This window comes from Thalassophryne amazonica, chromosome 9 (assembly GCF_902500255.1).
Source record: "Thalassophryne amazonica chromosome 9, fThaAma1.1, whole genome shotgun sequence".
Classification (NCBI taxonomy): domain Eukaryota; kingdom Metazoa; phylum Chordata; class Actinopteri; order Batrachoidiformes; family Batrachoididae; genus Thalassophryne; species Thalassophryne amazonica.
Genome location: NC_047111.1, coordinates 81,218,095 through 81,232,056, shown reverse-complemented (window position 1 = coordinate 81,232,056; position 13,962 = coordinate 81,218,095). Strand labels below are relative to the sequence as shown.

Sequence of the window (13,962 nt, the reverse complement as noted above, 5' to 3'; positions counted from 1 at the left end):
CCAGTGAGTGTTTATGGCCCTTATGTTACAAATGTGCAATAAGTATGTCTTTATCACTGTCACTACAAGGTCTTTATGGGTGTTTTGTACTTCTTTCAATCAATTTCAATCAATTTTTTTTTTATATAGCGCCAAATCACAACAAACAGTTGCCCCAAGGCGCCTTATATTGTAAGGCAAGGCCATACAATAATTATGTAAAACCCCAACGGTCAAAACGATCCCCTGTGAGCAAGCACTTGGCTACAGTGGGAAGGAAAAACTCCCTTTCAACAGGAAGAAACCTCCAGCAGAACCAGGCTCAGGGAGGGGCAGTCTTCTGCTGGGACTGGTTGGGGCTGAGGGAGAGAACCAGGAAAAAGACATGCTGTGGAGGGGAGCAGAGATCGATCACTAATGATTAAATGCAGAGTGGTGCATACAGAGCAAAAAGAGAAAGAAACAGTGCATCATGGGAACCCCCCAGCAGTCTACGTCTATAGCAGCATAACTAAGGGATGGTTCAGGGTCACCTGATCCAGCCCTAACTATAAGCTTTAGCAAAAAGGAAAGTTTTAAGCCTAATCTTAAAAGTAGAGAGGGTGTCTGTCTCCCTGATCTGAATTGGGAGCTGGTTCCACAGGAGAGGAGCCTGAAAGCTGAAGGCTCTGCCTCCCATTCTACTCTTACAAACCCTAGGAACTACAAGTAAGCCTGCAGTCTGAGAGCGAAGCACTCTATTGGGGTGATATGGTACTACGAGGTCCCTAAGATAAGATGGGACCTGATTATTCAAAACCTTATAAGTAAGAAGAAGAATTTTAAATTCTATTCTAGAATTAACAGGAAGCCAATGAAGAGAGGCCAAAATGGGTGAGATATGCTCTCTCCTTCTAGTCCCCATTAGTACTCTAGCTGCAGCATTTTGAATTAACTGAAGGCTTTTTAGGGAACTTTTAGGACAACCTGATAATAATGAATTACAATAGTCCAGCCTAGAGGAAATAAATGCATGAATTAGTTTTTCAGCATCACTCTGAGACAAGACCTTTCTAATTTTAGAGATATTGCGTAAATGCAAAAAAGCAGTCCTACATATTTGTTTAATATGCGCTTTGAATGACATATCCTGATCAAAAATGACTCCAAGATTTCTCACAGTATTACTAGAGGTCAGGGTAATGCCATCCAGAGTAAGGATCTGGTTAGACACCATGTTTCTAAGATTTGTGGGGCCAAGTACAATAACTTCAGTTTTATCTGAGTTTAAAAGCAGGAAATTAGAGGTCATCCATGTCTTTATGTCTGTAAGACAATCCTGCAGTTTAGCTAATTGGTGTGTGTCCTCTGGCTTCATGGATAGATAAAGCTGGGTATCATCTGCGTAACAATGAAAATTTAAGCAATACCGTCTAATAATACTGCCTAAGGGAAGCATGTATAAAGTGAATAAAATTGGTCCTAGCACAGAACCTTGTGGAACTCCATAATTAACTTTAGTCTGTGAAGAAGATTCCCCATTTACATGAACAAATTGTAATCTATTAGACAAATATGATTCAAACCACCGCAGCACAGTGCCTTTAATACCTACGGCATGCTCTAATCTCTGTAATAAAATTTTATGGTCAACAGTATCAAAAGCAGCACTGAGGTCTAACAGAACAAGCACAGAGATGAGTCCACTGTCCGAGGCCATAAGATCATTTGTAACCTTCACTAATGCTGTTTCTGTACTATGATGAATTCTTTCTTTGCCACCTGAATAATTTTAATAAAATAACTCGTGTTGTCGCAAATGGTTAGCACCATCTCAGTCATTTCTTATAACAATAAAGATGTCACCATATCCTTATTTTTTGCAATCTCTGTCTGCCACACCTTAAACTACATATTTGTTAGTGCTCAATTTGACCTCCGTAGAAATTTCTCCTAATTCATCTTTTTTTTTTTTTTTTTTGAGGCGGTAACATCAAGGACAGCATTGCAGTAATACTGTGTAATGTAGTTCTACATTATTTCCATCTAGTCTGCAAGCAACTTAGTTGCAATTACCATATTTTCCAGAGTATATGTCACATTGTTTTTTTGTTTTTTTTAAGGAGTTTTGAAGATCCTGTAACTTGAACTCGGTGCAACTTGTATACTGAAAAATCAAAACGTGCACTACAAAAATGCACAAAAATCACAAATTAAAGAGCATATAGTAATAATTATAATAATAATTTATTAATTTATATAGCGCCAAATCACAACAAAGTCGCACCAAGGCGCTTCACATAATTCACAACAACACAAATTAATCTAAATTCAAAATTAAAAGCAAGAAAAGCACAGTTAAAAGATAAAACACAGTAGAATAAAAATAAATTACAAAGCAAACACAAACAGATTAAAAAATTAATGATAAGACAGTCTAAAAAAGTGGGTCTTCAGTCTTGATTTAAAAATCTCCACCGTGTCAGACTGCCGAATAACAGCAGGTAGATCATTCCAAAGAGCCGGACCACGGTAGGAAAAGGCTCTATACCCCACAGACTTTTTGTTCATCCTCGGAACACACAGAAGCCCTGCGCCCTGCGAACGCAAAGGCCTCGCAGGTACGTAGGGCTTAACCAAGTCCGCCAAGTAGGAAGGCGCCAGTCCATGAACAGTTTTATAAACCAACAATAAAACTTTAAAATCCAATGTGGCAGAAACCGGTAGCCAATGAAGGGATGCCAGAATGGGAGTAATGTGGTCAAACCTTCTACTTTGTGTCAAAATTCTGGCAGCAGCATTCTGCACCAACTGAAGTCCTCGAATGCTAGACTGCGGCAGACCAGAAAATAAAGCATTACAATAATCCAATCTAGAAGAGACAAATGCGTGAATCAGAGTCTCAGCATCAGCCATAGACAAGATGGGGCGAATCTTTGCTATATTTCTCAGATGAAAGAAAGCAGTCCTCGTAATGTCCCTAATGTGGAGGTCAAAGGACAACGTAGGATCAAAGATTACCCCAAGGTTCCTCACTTTGTCAGTATGATGTATAACACATGAACCTAGGCTAAGCGCCAGCTGATCAAATTGGTGCCGATGTCTTGCTGGGCCAAGAACCATCATTTCAGTGTTATCAGAGTTCAAAAGTAGAAAGTTGCTAGACATCCAACTTCTCACTGCTGCAAGACAGTCCTGTAAAGATTTTATGTGGACAGGATTTCCAGCAGCTATCGGCATATACAACTGAGTATCATCAGCATAACAATGAAAAGCAACCCCGAAACGCCGCAAAATGATCCCAAGGGGTGCCATATACAGGGAAAAAAGCAGGGGACCCAGAACGGATCCCTGCGGAACCCCGAACTTCATGCCCTTAAAGTCAGAGGTAGTGTCATTGCACAAAACACAATGGGAACAACCAGACAGATAAGACGTCAGCCACACAAGAGCAGTTCCAGTAATCCCGAAACAGTTTTCTAGCCTATCAAGTAGAATATGATGATCAACTGTGTCAAACGCAGCACTGAGATCCAACAACACCAATGCTGTAGTAGTATCCGAGTCCATTGCTCGCAGAAGATCATTAACTACTTTAATAAGTGCTGTTTCTGTGGAGTGATGTCTTCTAAAAGCAGACTGCAGTGGCTCAAAAAGGTCATTCTCAGTAAGATAGTCCACAAGATGCCGTGAAACCACCTTTTCCAGAATTTTAGAGCAGAATGATAGATTTGATATCGGCCTATAATTTTTCAATTCACCAGGATCAAGATTAGATTTCTTGAGTAGTGGTTTAACCACTGCAGATTTAAAACAATTTGGAACAGATCCAGAGTTTAAAGAAAGGTTAACAATTTCCAGCACAGTCGGCCCAAGAATGGGCCAAAGATCCTTAAACAGTTTTGTTGGTATAGGATCAAATAAACAAGTTGTGCTTCTAGTAGACATCATGAGTTTCGTCAGCACACCTTGTGAGATACTGTTAAATTCCATGAATCTAGGTAGCACCTCAGTAGTAGTCCCCAGCTCAGTAGCTGGATACAATGATTCAACCAAAGTATGCTGAGATGTGCTTAACCTAATATCTTCTATTTTCTTTTCGAAATAGTCCAGAAAGTCCTGTGCTGAAAAAGGAGAACGACCAACAGGTGGCTGTCCATGAATAAGAAATGCCACCGTATCAAACAAGAACTTTGAGTTATGCTTGTTTTTGTTGATCAATTCAGAATAATACGCCTGCTTCGTAGCCAATAAAGCATGCTTATAATCTAAAATAGCTTCACTCCACGCAAGGTGAAACACCTATAGTTTGGAACTACGCCATTTCCGTACATTAAAAAAGATGTGACTTATACTTGTATATGGGTTTTTCTTTTTCAGGAGGCATTTTTTAACAGGTGCGACAATATGGTATAACTATTCTGGACTTGATTAATTTACAGTGAAATGTTGCCATGTCATGAGAATTGCACTGCAAAAACTGTCCCTCTCAAAATAAGACAAATAATCCAAAATCTAGCCAAATTGTCTTGTATTAAGCAAAAAATCTGTCAATGGGGTAAGAAATTTTACTTGGTTAGAGTTCTCAAAACTAGCAAAATGCAGAGGCACTGAATAATCAAAATGTGCCTTAAAACTAGACAGAATTCTGATTTTAAGAGAAAAACAGTCTTATTCCTTTGCTTGGATGATTTGAAATCCATTGTCTTTCCTTGATACTGGTTAAATGCAGCTTGATATTAGCTGGAAAAACTTAAAAAAAGTGAGATACATTTTCCAAAAATAAGACATTTTTTTTCTTATGTAAAAAATGCTTGACAAGATTATTTTTCTATTTAGACAAAAATTAAGTCAATTTTTCTTTAAACAAGTCTCTTTTTTTACTTTGTTAGATTTCAGTTTTTGCAGTGTGTTTTTTTTTTTTTTCCTGTCCTAGTTCTTTAACTGCAGTTTGTTTTGCCTGCAGCTCTGAGGAATGGTCAAAGGTCGGTGACACAGAGAGGGGAAACCTCGGCATCACCGTGGAAGATGATGGCGAGTTCTGGTTCGTCCCACCCATCTGATTATCATGTCCATCATTACTGTGCCACACTTGTAATAAAGTGTTCTGTTGACGTCCACAGGATGTCATTCACAGACTGGTGCAAGTTCTTCACTAATGCAGATGTCTGTCGCCTCATCAACACGTCCGTCTTCACCACCCATAAAACATGGCACGAGGTCGTGCACTTTGGCAGCTGGACAAAGAACGCCGAGCCTCTGTTAAACCGCTGTGGTGGCTGTCCCAACAACAAGCAGACCTTCCTGCAGAACCCTCAGGTGCTGATGGACTCTGCATGAACATCAGCACCACTGTGCTCATGGACGTGTATGTTTACCTGTTTTCTGCTCCCTTTGTAGTACTTGTTTGACATCACAAAGCCAGAAGAAGAAGTCTTGATCTCCTTACAGCAGAAGGACACGAAGCTTCACAGAAAAGAGGGTCAAGGGGAAAATCTGAGCATTGGCTTCAGTGTGCTAAAGGTAACTTTCAAAGTAATACACGAGGCTTGACAGGCTGTTTCTTCATGAATAATGCAGCAAATAGCTACACATGAATCAACATACTGTTGTTATCCACCTAACAAAAGGGCAAAATTCAACATTTTTGCTGCATCGGTGATGTAGTTCCAGTAACTATTATCATCTTGCCACTGTGTTACAATACGGCCAGAATCTGAGTCAAATACAACACCAAAGCAGATACCCAGGACACAGAGGTGTGAGTACAAAGAACACAGTGCTTTAATAATCCAGGGGAAAGAGCAAAAATCAAACGAACAGGTGCAGGGATGTAACGATAACAAAAATTCCAACACTAAACACAGGGCGGAACCTAACCGCAAGATGCGAGGGAAAGGATAAAACTGATGACAGATGAAGACAGTGTACTTACTAATAACAAACGCTGGGGAGACCACGAGCATAATTCACCAAGACACATTAACAAAATGTTAATTGACCGGCAAATGATAGACAAACGGATACAGCTTAAAAGCAGAAGAACTAATGAGTAACAGGTGCAAACATCACAACAGACAAGAAATAACTGAGACATGTGAAATCCTAAAGGAACACAAAATGCAAAAACAACAGTGGAAATAAAAGACAGCATGATAAACAACTCAAACAATGATCAAATGACAACCCAAAGGACAAATGCAAGCAACGAATAAAGAACTGTGTAAAGTGAGAAATCATGGAGAACTATACAACAGGACAGATAAACAAAAAACACAATGACCTGGACAATTGAGTACGGGGGAACACAGATGTGACAGGAGCACAAACCCAGAGAGGTAGTGGACCAGGAACTAGAGAGACAATGGGAGACATGCCCACACACACACACACACACACAAGACTCAGACATGGACTACAGGCGCATGCATGCACACATAAACGGGACCCACACGAATGACACACACACAGAAGACTGAAAGGGTGTTTGGGCAACAGACATAAACCATATTCAGTCAAGGACTGGAACACAAATCTAAAAACCAAGACACAGACAGGGCAAGTGTACACACTTAGAACATCACCTTCCAACAGCTTGTGAGTTTGGGATATCTCGATCCAAATCGGTCCAATCAAGATTTTTTTTGACTAACTGGTATCCCATAAAGTAAACCTGAGTAGGGGGGGCACTAAGGGGAGGTGATGGTGTAGTGGTTGATTGTTGGGCTTGAGACCGGAGGATCCTTGGTTCAAATCCCAGCCTGACTGGAAAATCACTAAGGGCCCTTGGGCAAGGTCCTTAATCCCCTAGTTGCTCCCAGTGTGTAGTGAGCACCTTGTATGACAGCACCCTCACGTCGGGGTGAATGTGAGGCATTACTGTAAAATGCTTTGAGCATCTGATGCAGATGGAAAAGCGCATTATAAATGTGCATTTACCATTTAAAGCAGAGTCACCAGCCGAACAGAGTCCTGGCGATGAAAAGTACATCTAAAATTGTTGCAGCTCACTATGACATGTGATTCTGACTCTTCCCACTCACTCCCATTGGGACACAAACCTTATGATCTCCGGCATAAGAGTTGGACGCTCTGACCAGTCGTCTAAAAACCCAGGCTTCAGCCTAACTGTGGGGGGAGTGAGGCTGATTGACTGCTATTGCACAGCAACTCCTGCTGGCCTCCATCACAAAAGCGCCTTAACACTGTTTTAAATACAACAAAGCTATTTATTCACATATATTATCAACATACATGTACATCAGTCTTGCTATGTTTCATAAGCGTGATGCTGTATCAGACAGCACTTCCGCATTCATTGCTGCCCTGTGGTGCTACAAACATAACTTTTAAAAAAATCACTCTTCTTCACTTAAAATGCACCATATCTGTTTCTGAGGGATGGTGCAAGTAATATTAGATTCTTCCTGTCCAATCAGGTAGTGTTTTCTACAAAAAAACAAATCAGTTTTTCTAGTCATTAAGGACATTTTTCTCCAGTTTTTAGAGACAGTACAGTGTAGCCATAAAGGCAAGGGATCATTCCGCACAAACCCTATGATGTGCCTATTTGTGTAACACAGCATGACACATCAGTGACTATAATTATCATGAGTTGCACCAAAATGTACTGTGGTGCACCTGTTACGCATGGAGACAATTATTCTTAAGGAAATAAACTTAAAGATAAACTGTTAACCTCTTTAAATATGTCCGATGTACACAGTCAGTGAATTTTTTTTATTATTCTGTGTGCGGGAGGCAACGTTTTCTGTGCTTGTGCTGTCAAGTGCAATAAATTAACACCAAAGGTTTAAACTCGCATAATCAATCACACAATCAGCACCGGCTAAATGTCTTCTCAAACTTAATCACTCATGTTGTGTGTACAAACCTCCCCTATTTGCATGTTCCCTCCAGAATTTTGCGCACTCATGTGGACAAACCTGAAATTGCATTTTTATTTAGGCAAATGCACTAAATTGACAAAACACACTATTTTGTGCAATTGACAGATGCAGTCTTCATTGCGCACTGTTACTAAATCAGCATATTGGAGTGTTTATGATTACAGTGATGTCTGCGCACATTTTTACACAAACCAGACCCTAAATTACTGATCAGGACTGGGGCCAAAAAACCTGATCTGGACATCCCTGTTTGTGGCAGCTACATGACTGTAAAAATATTATTAATAGCAGTGTCTTTCCTAAAATGAGACGTTGGGTGCAATTACCCAAGATTCTTTTACATTTGCACCCAGAAGTGGAAATATCACATGGAGTGCATTTAGTAATAAAAAATAAGGTATACCTCAGACTGATTTTTTTTTTTTTTTTTTTTTTTTTGGCATTTTGGCTGCATCCAGGCCTTGGGCTACTGGGATCAGACTTTTATTTTTATTTAAAAAGAAATCATTCTTACACTATGATTCCACTGCATGATCAACAGTATACACATAAAACGATGTTTGTCTGGACTGTGTTCTTTAGTTGAAATCTTTCATCACATTTAGGCTTCATTTGGTCATAGGATGTGGCTTTGTTTTATTTTTCTCTGTCTTTGTTTTTTGTAAAAATAGACAGCTGTAGGGGTTTTTTTATGACACACAGACATTACCAAAATCCAACATTTCATCAAGATTGTAATCGTACTGAACATGATTTAGTACATAATTGTTTCAAGCCAAAAACTAAGTCAGACAAACATATTTCCTGAGAGTTTATGTTAAACTCTCAGTAATGTGTGGAAAGTTCAGCGACAAGCATTGCCACATTACAAAAAGCTACACTCTAAAAAAGGAACTGTTGTCTCAGTGTGAACAATTGATGTAGGTATATGTCTGGAGGTATATGTCATCTCCTGATGACTCTTGTTCCATATAGTGACACCGTCTGGCACTGCGATAGACTGGCGTCCTGTCCAGAGTGTACCCCGCCTCACGCCCTATAACTGCTGGGATAAGCTCCAGCACCCCTGTGACCCTTAATTGGAGTGAGCGCTTGAAGATGAGTGAGTGAGTGGTTCCCAGTCTTTTGCCTTTGTGTTTAGGAAAGGCTAAGAGTGCCCGCCCACCCCCACCACCAAGAAGAATAAAGCGATTAATTCATTTTTTCTTCTTTTTAATTTTATTTTACACAGATATAACTTTAATTAGTTCCCCCTTTTTTTCTTTGGTTGTTCCAAAGGAAAGAAAACTTTTGTTTTGATTGTCCTGTATGTATGTTATTGTGACTTTATGTAACATATAATTTTGACAGTCTCAGCACAGACAAAATCTTCCAGTGCCCATGATCTTTGGCAGCCACTCAAGGACATTCACAAAGTTTTCCTGAAGCCACATCCTTTGATATCTTGGCTGTGTGCTTAGGGTCACTGTCCTGCTGAAAGATGAACCGTCGCCCCAGTCTGAGGTCAAGAGCGCTCTGGAGCAGATTTTCATCCAGGATGTCTCTGTACATTGCTGCATTCATCTTTCCCTCAATCCTGACTAGTCTCCCAGTTCCTGCTGCTGAAAAACATCCCCACAGCATGATGCTGCCACCACCATGCTTCACTGTAGGGATGGTGCCTGGTTTCCTCCAAACATGAAGCCTGGGATTCACATCAAAGAGTTCAATCTTTGTCTCATCAAACCAGAGAGTTTTGTTTCTCATGGTCTGAGAGTCCTTCAGATGTCTTTTGGCAAACTCCAGGTGGGCTGCTGTTGTAGCTGGTTGTTGTGTGGGCCGCTGAAGAGGAGGTACTGCTGGCCCACCACCACCAGATGGCGCCCTGCTTGAAGTGCGGGCTTCAAGCACGAGAGGGCGTCGGAGCAACCGGGAGTGACAGCTGTCACTCATCATCAGCACCAGCTGTCACTCATCCACAGTTCATCACCACCACCATAAAGGCCAGACTACAACTCCACCTCAACGCCGAGAAATCAGCCACTAGAAAGGTAATTTCTCTGCTACACTTAACTCTGACTTAGAGTCTGAACTTCTTTGCAGCCGTTTTCCTGTGGTGTGCCTTATCTGAGGGATTGGCGTTTGGTGTGATCAGCGACGGCTTCGCTTCACACTCCAACCAGATAAGTGGTTAGACAGGAGCTGCACGAGTGTGTGATTGCAGGTGGAGGTGCTCCCTCCCAAAAGAACACAGACTGTGGGATTACTGAGTGTGCGAACTCACACTCATCAATACTGTTTCTGTTCTCTGCCAGCAGTACCAGGTCTGACAGCTGGAGACGGTGGCCACCTGGGGATCCAGGACTTGGCGGCTCCGGTGTTCTTCAGATCCATTGGCGGTGAAGGCCGTGTGGGATCCGACTCGGTTCGGGACAGACGTCTCCTATCCTCAAGCCTGCCCACACGTCACGCTACATATAATTGTCTGTGGTACCAAAACTGTTTGTCTGTATTCCGTTGTGCACTTCACAACATTAAATTTTTACTGTTCGGCTTATCCATTGTCCATTCATTTAACGCCCCCTGTTGTGGGTCCGTGTTCCTACACCTTCACAACAGGATTTCTCGGCCAAAGTCATGGATCCCGAGGGGCATCAACCATCGCTTGAACAGCCAATGGAAGCGCGAGGTGCACAGGCATCAGCAGGAGGCGTGTTAGGTGAGCTGCAGCAAATCTTAACTGCTTTCACTGCTCGGCTGGACTTAGTCACCGAGCAGAATGTGATTCTCAATCGGAGGATGGAGGCTCTCACCGCCAAGGTGGAAGCGCAGGCTCAGGGCGCTGCTGCAGCGCCTCCCCCTGCTGACCGGAGGCCTGAAACAGACATTCCACTGGTCATTCAACGAACCCCCCCACCGTCCCCTGAAGCATACATAAGCCCTCTGGAGCCGTACGGAGGTTGTGTCGAGACGTGCGCGGACTTCTTAATGCAGTGCTCGCTCGTCTTTTCACAGCGTCCCGTCATGTACGCGTCAGACGCTAGCCGGGTGGCTTACGTAATAAAGGGCTATAGTCAGGTGGTTAGTCCCCTGACAGCCCTGACCTCCACAAAAGTCCCCTTCACCTGGTCGGATCAGTGTGAAGCCACGTTTAGGGAGTTGAAACGCCGGTTCTCGACTGCACCAGTTCTGGTGCAGCCCGATACTAGTCTCCAGTTTATAGTCGAAGTGGACGCCTCTGACTCAGGGATAGGAGCCGTGCTGTCCCAGAGCAGGGAGTCCGACAAGGTTCTCCACCCATGTGCCTATTTTTCCCGCAGGTTGACCCCGGCTGAAAGGAATTATGACGTCGGCAATCAGGAACTTCTTGCGGTGAAGGAGGCTCTGGAGGAGTGGAGACACCTGTTGGAGGGAGCTTCGGTACCATTCACGGTTTTCACTGACCATCGGAACCTGGAGTACATTCGGACCGCCAAGTGTCTGAACCCCAGGCAAGCCCGCTGGCTGGTCACTGTTCTTCGGGCGTTTTGACTTTCGGATCACATACCACCCCGGGACGAAGAACCAACGATCTGCATGGGATTCCATCGGACATTGTCTCGGATCATGGTCCTCAGTTCTCCTCCCAGGTCTGGAGGAGTTTCTGCAGGGAACTGGGGGCTGAAAACCTCCACATTTCAGGCTCTATTGATCCAGGACGTCGTGAGAGAACAGAAGTTTCAGAAGAAGTCGGTTTCAGCATTTTATCCGGATATTCCACTGTTAAAGGAAATTTTTTTAATGAAAGACGTGCGGACGGGTCCGCGTGTCGGGACGCAGCCGGCGCGGTGTGGCGGCACAGGAAAAACACCTCCATGTTGATAACCATTTGTAAAATCCAGGTGGCTTTTGATGGCTTTCAGTGGAGTGAGTATATGAGAAATTGTTTAACAGCTGGGCATGTTCCAACTTGTCCTTAAGGCTTCCAACAGAGATGTTTTTCCTGTGGCGGAGCGTCGCGGCAGCTGCGAGCCGACGCTGCAATCCGCCCGCACGTCTTGAAACAGGCTGACGACGGCGACTGGGAGTGCTGCACGACGTCTCGCTCCGTGGGAAGTCCTTAAAGCGACAGTATCACCTCAAAATCTCTCATCAGCTGTTAAAATTTTCACCGAAAACCAGCTTAATTTTTCGAACCATGTCCACTTCAAACAAAGCGCCAGTCTCTCAGCAACTTCTCAGACAAAGGAATTCCGACGAGGGGCTGGACGACTCCTCCCACAAGGAGTGCTCACAGGCGAATGACGTCACCGACAGGCGTGGAAAAACTCACGCATGCGCACGAGGGTTCAAGCATGTCTGACGTAAAAACATATGAATGAAATCCATATAGTTTTTGAAAAAAATAAAAAGGACCTATACTTTATGGACAGACCTCGTAATTGTCTGTGGTACCAAAACTGTCTGTATTCCGTTGTGCACTTCACAACATTAAATTGTTACTGTTTGGCTTATCCATTGTCCGTTCATTTAACGCCCCCTGTTGTGGGTCCGTGTTCCTACACCTTCACAACATGGTTCTGTTTTTGTTTGTCTTTAGATATCTCCTCAGTAAGTTGTGTCAGCTGTGATGCAGTCCTTTTGTAAATCATGATCATAATGCCTTGAGTTTAGTTAATTGCATAGAAATGAGGGCAAGTTTTAAAGCAGATGTTAACTTACTGTAACGTAACGGGATCTGGTTAACTTCAGAGGCACATTCTGAGCTTTGTAGTGCTGCCAAAGGGGCTGTTTTTGGAGACAAAGAAACACTGTTGCAATCATGAGCATGTGACAAAAAAAAAACAAAAAACAAACCAGCAGGGAGCTTGAAGCAGGAATATGGAATTCACGCTTCTCATATGATCATCATGCATTTGCTGTTTGTCGCCTTCAGAGTCTTTCTTAGGTTTATTTTTATTTTTGTAATTAAATGCTTAATTTCTTAAAAAGACAGTTAATAAGTGAAGTTATGAACCTGACTACCAAATAAAAATAAACAAATATCCCACTCAGTGACGGGGCTGCCTGAACTCCGAAGGCTGTGCAAATGTGAAACTGGGACTGCTGTGATTGCACAAATACATTTTTGCCAATTTTGGACCTTTGATGAATAAAATAAAAGTTGTCATTAATAAAGCATTTATCATTTTGGAGACAAGGGCACACTCTAAGAACATCTATGAACACACAGGTACCTCAGTGCTGAGGGTCTGAGCGAGTGGAGAAGCCACGCCCACATTTCACCTGGCTGCAGCAGATAAATGTTTACCTTCAAGAGTTGTGCATGGAGCAGTTGTCTGACTTGGTGATTGCTATCCAGGACCTAGGATGGTTCCATAGTGTGGTGGCACCAGCATGTGGTCCAACACCTGGTGGTTATAAGTTGGTAGTTTTGGTCCTTTCAGTGGGTCAGTTTGCTTTTGGCCTTTTGACCCGTGTAAATCAAACTAACGACACTCGCCATTAATACAAACACATCAGGTGAAGTCTGGGGGGGGGGGGGGCGCCTCCACCAATGAATAAATACGAGGTCTATTAGAAAAGTATCCGACCTTATTATTTTTTCAAAAACCATATGGATTTGAATCACGTGTGATTACATCAGACATGCTTGAACCCTCGTGGGCATGCAAGAGTTTTTTCACACCTGTCGGTTACGTCATTCGCCTGTGGGCAGTCTTTGAGTGAGGAGTCGCCCACCCTCTCGTCGATTTTTTTTCATTGTTTAGGAATGGCTCAGAGACTGCTGCTTTGTTTGATCAAATTTTTTTCAAAACTGTAAGGCACAACTGAGTGGACACCATTCGATAAATTCAGCTGGTTTTCGGTAAAAATTTTAACGGCTGATGAGAGATTTTGGTCTGGTAGTGTCACCGTAAGGACGGTCCACGGCACCTGACGGCGATCTGCGCTTCGAGGCGGCAGCGTCTCACCATTTCAAGTTGAAAACTTCCACATTTCAGGCTCTGTTGATCCAGTAAGTCGTCAGAGAACAGAGAACTTTCAGAAGAAGTCGGCATGAGGAGTTTATTCGGACATTCCATTGTTAACGGACATTTTGTAATGAAAGAACGTGCGGGCAGAGTCACATGTC

General features: G+C 42.8%; 1 protein-coding gene across 2 annotated transcripts in view; it reads left to right on the top strand.

The window, feature by feature from the left end:
• Window positions 1–13,962, top strand: part of LOC117517504 (calpain-5-like) — a 63,460-nt gene that overhangs the window by 36,471 nt on the left and 13,027 nt on the right. For both annotated transcript variants that reach the window (XM_034178532.1, XM_034178533.1), the window contains exons 7-9: window positions 4,925–5,002; window positions 5,082–5,277; window positions 5,359–5,481. In XM_034178532.1, the coding sequence (XP_034034423.1) occupies window positions 4,925–5,002; window positions 5,082–5,277; window positions 5,359–5,481 (397 nt within the window). The remainder of the gene's footprint in view (window positions 1–4,924; window positions 5,003–5,081; window positions 5,278–5,358; window positions 5,482–13,962) is intronic.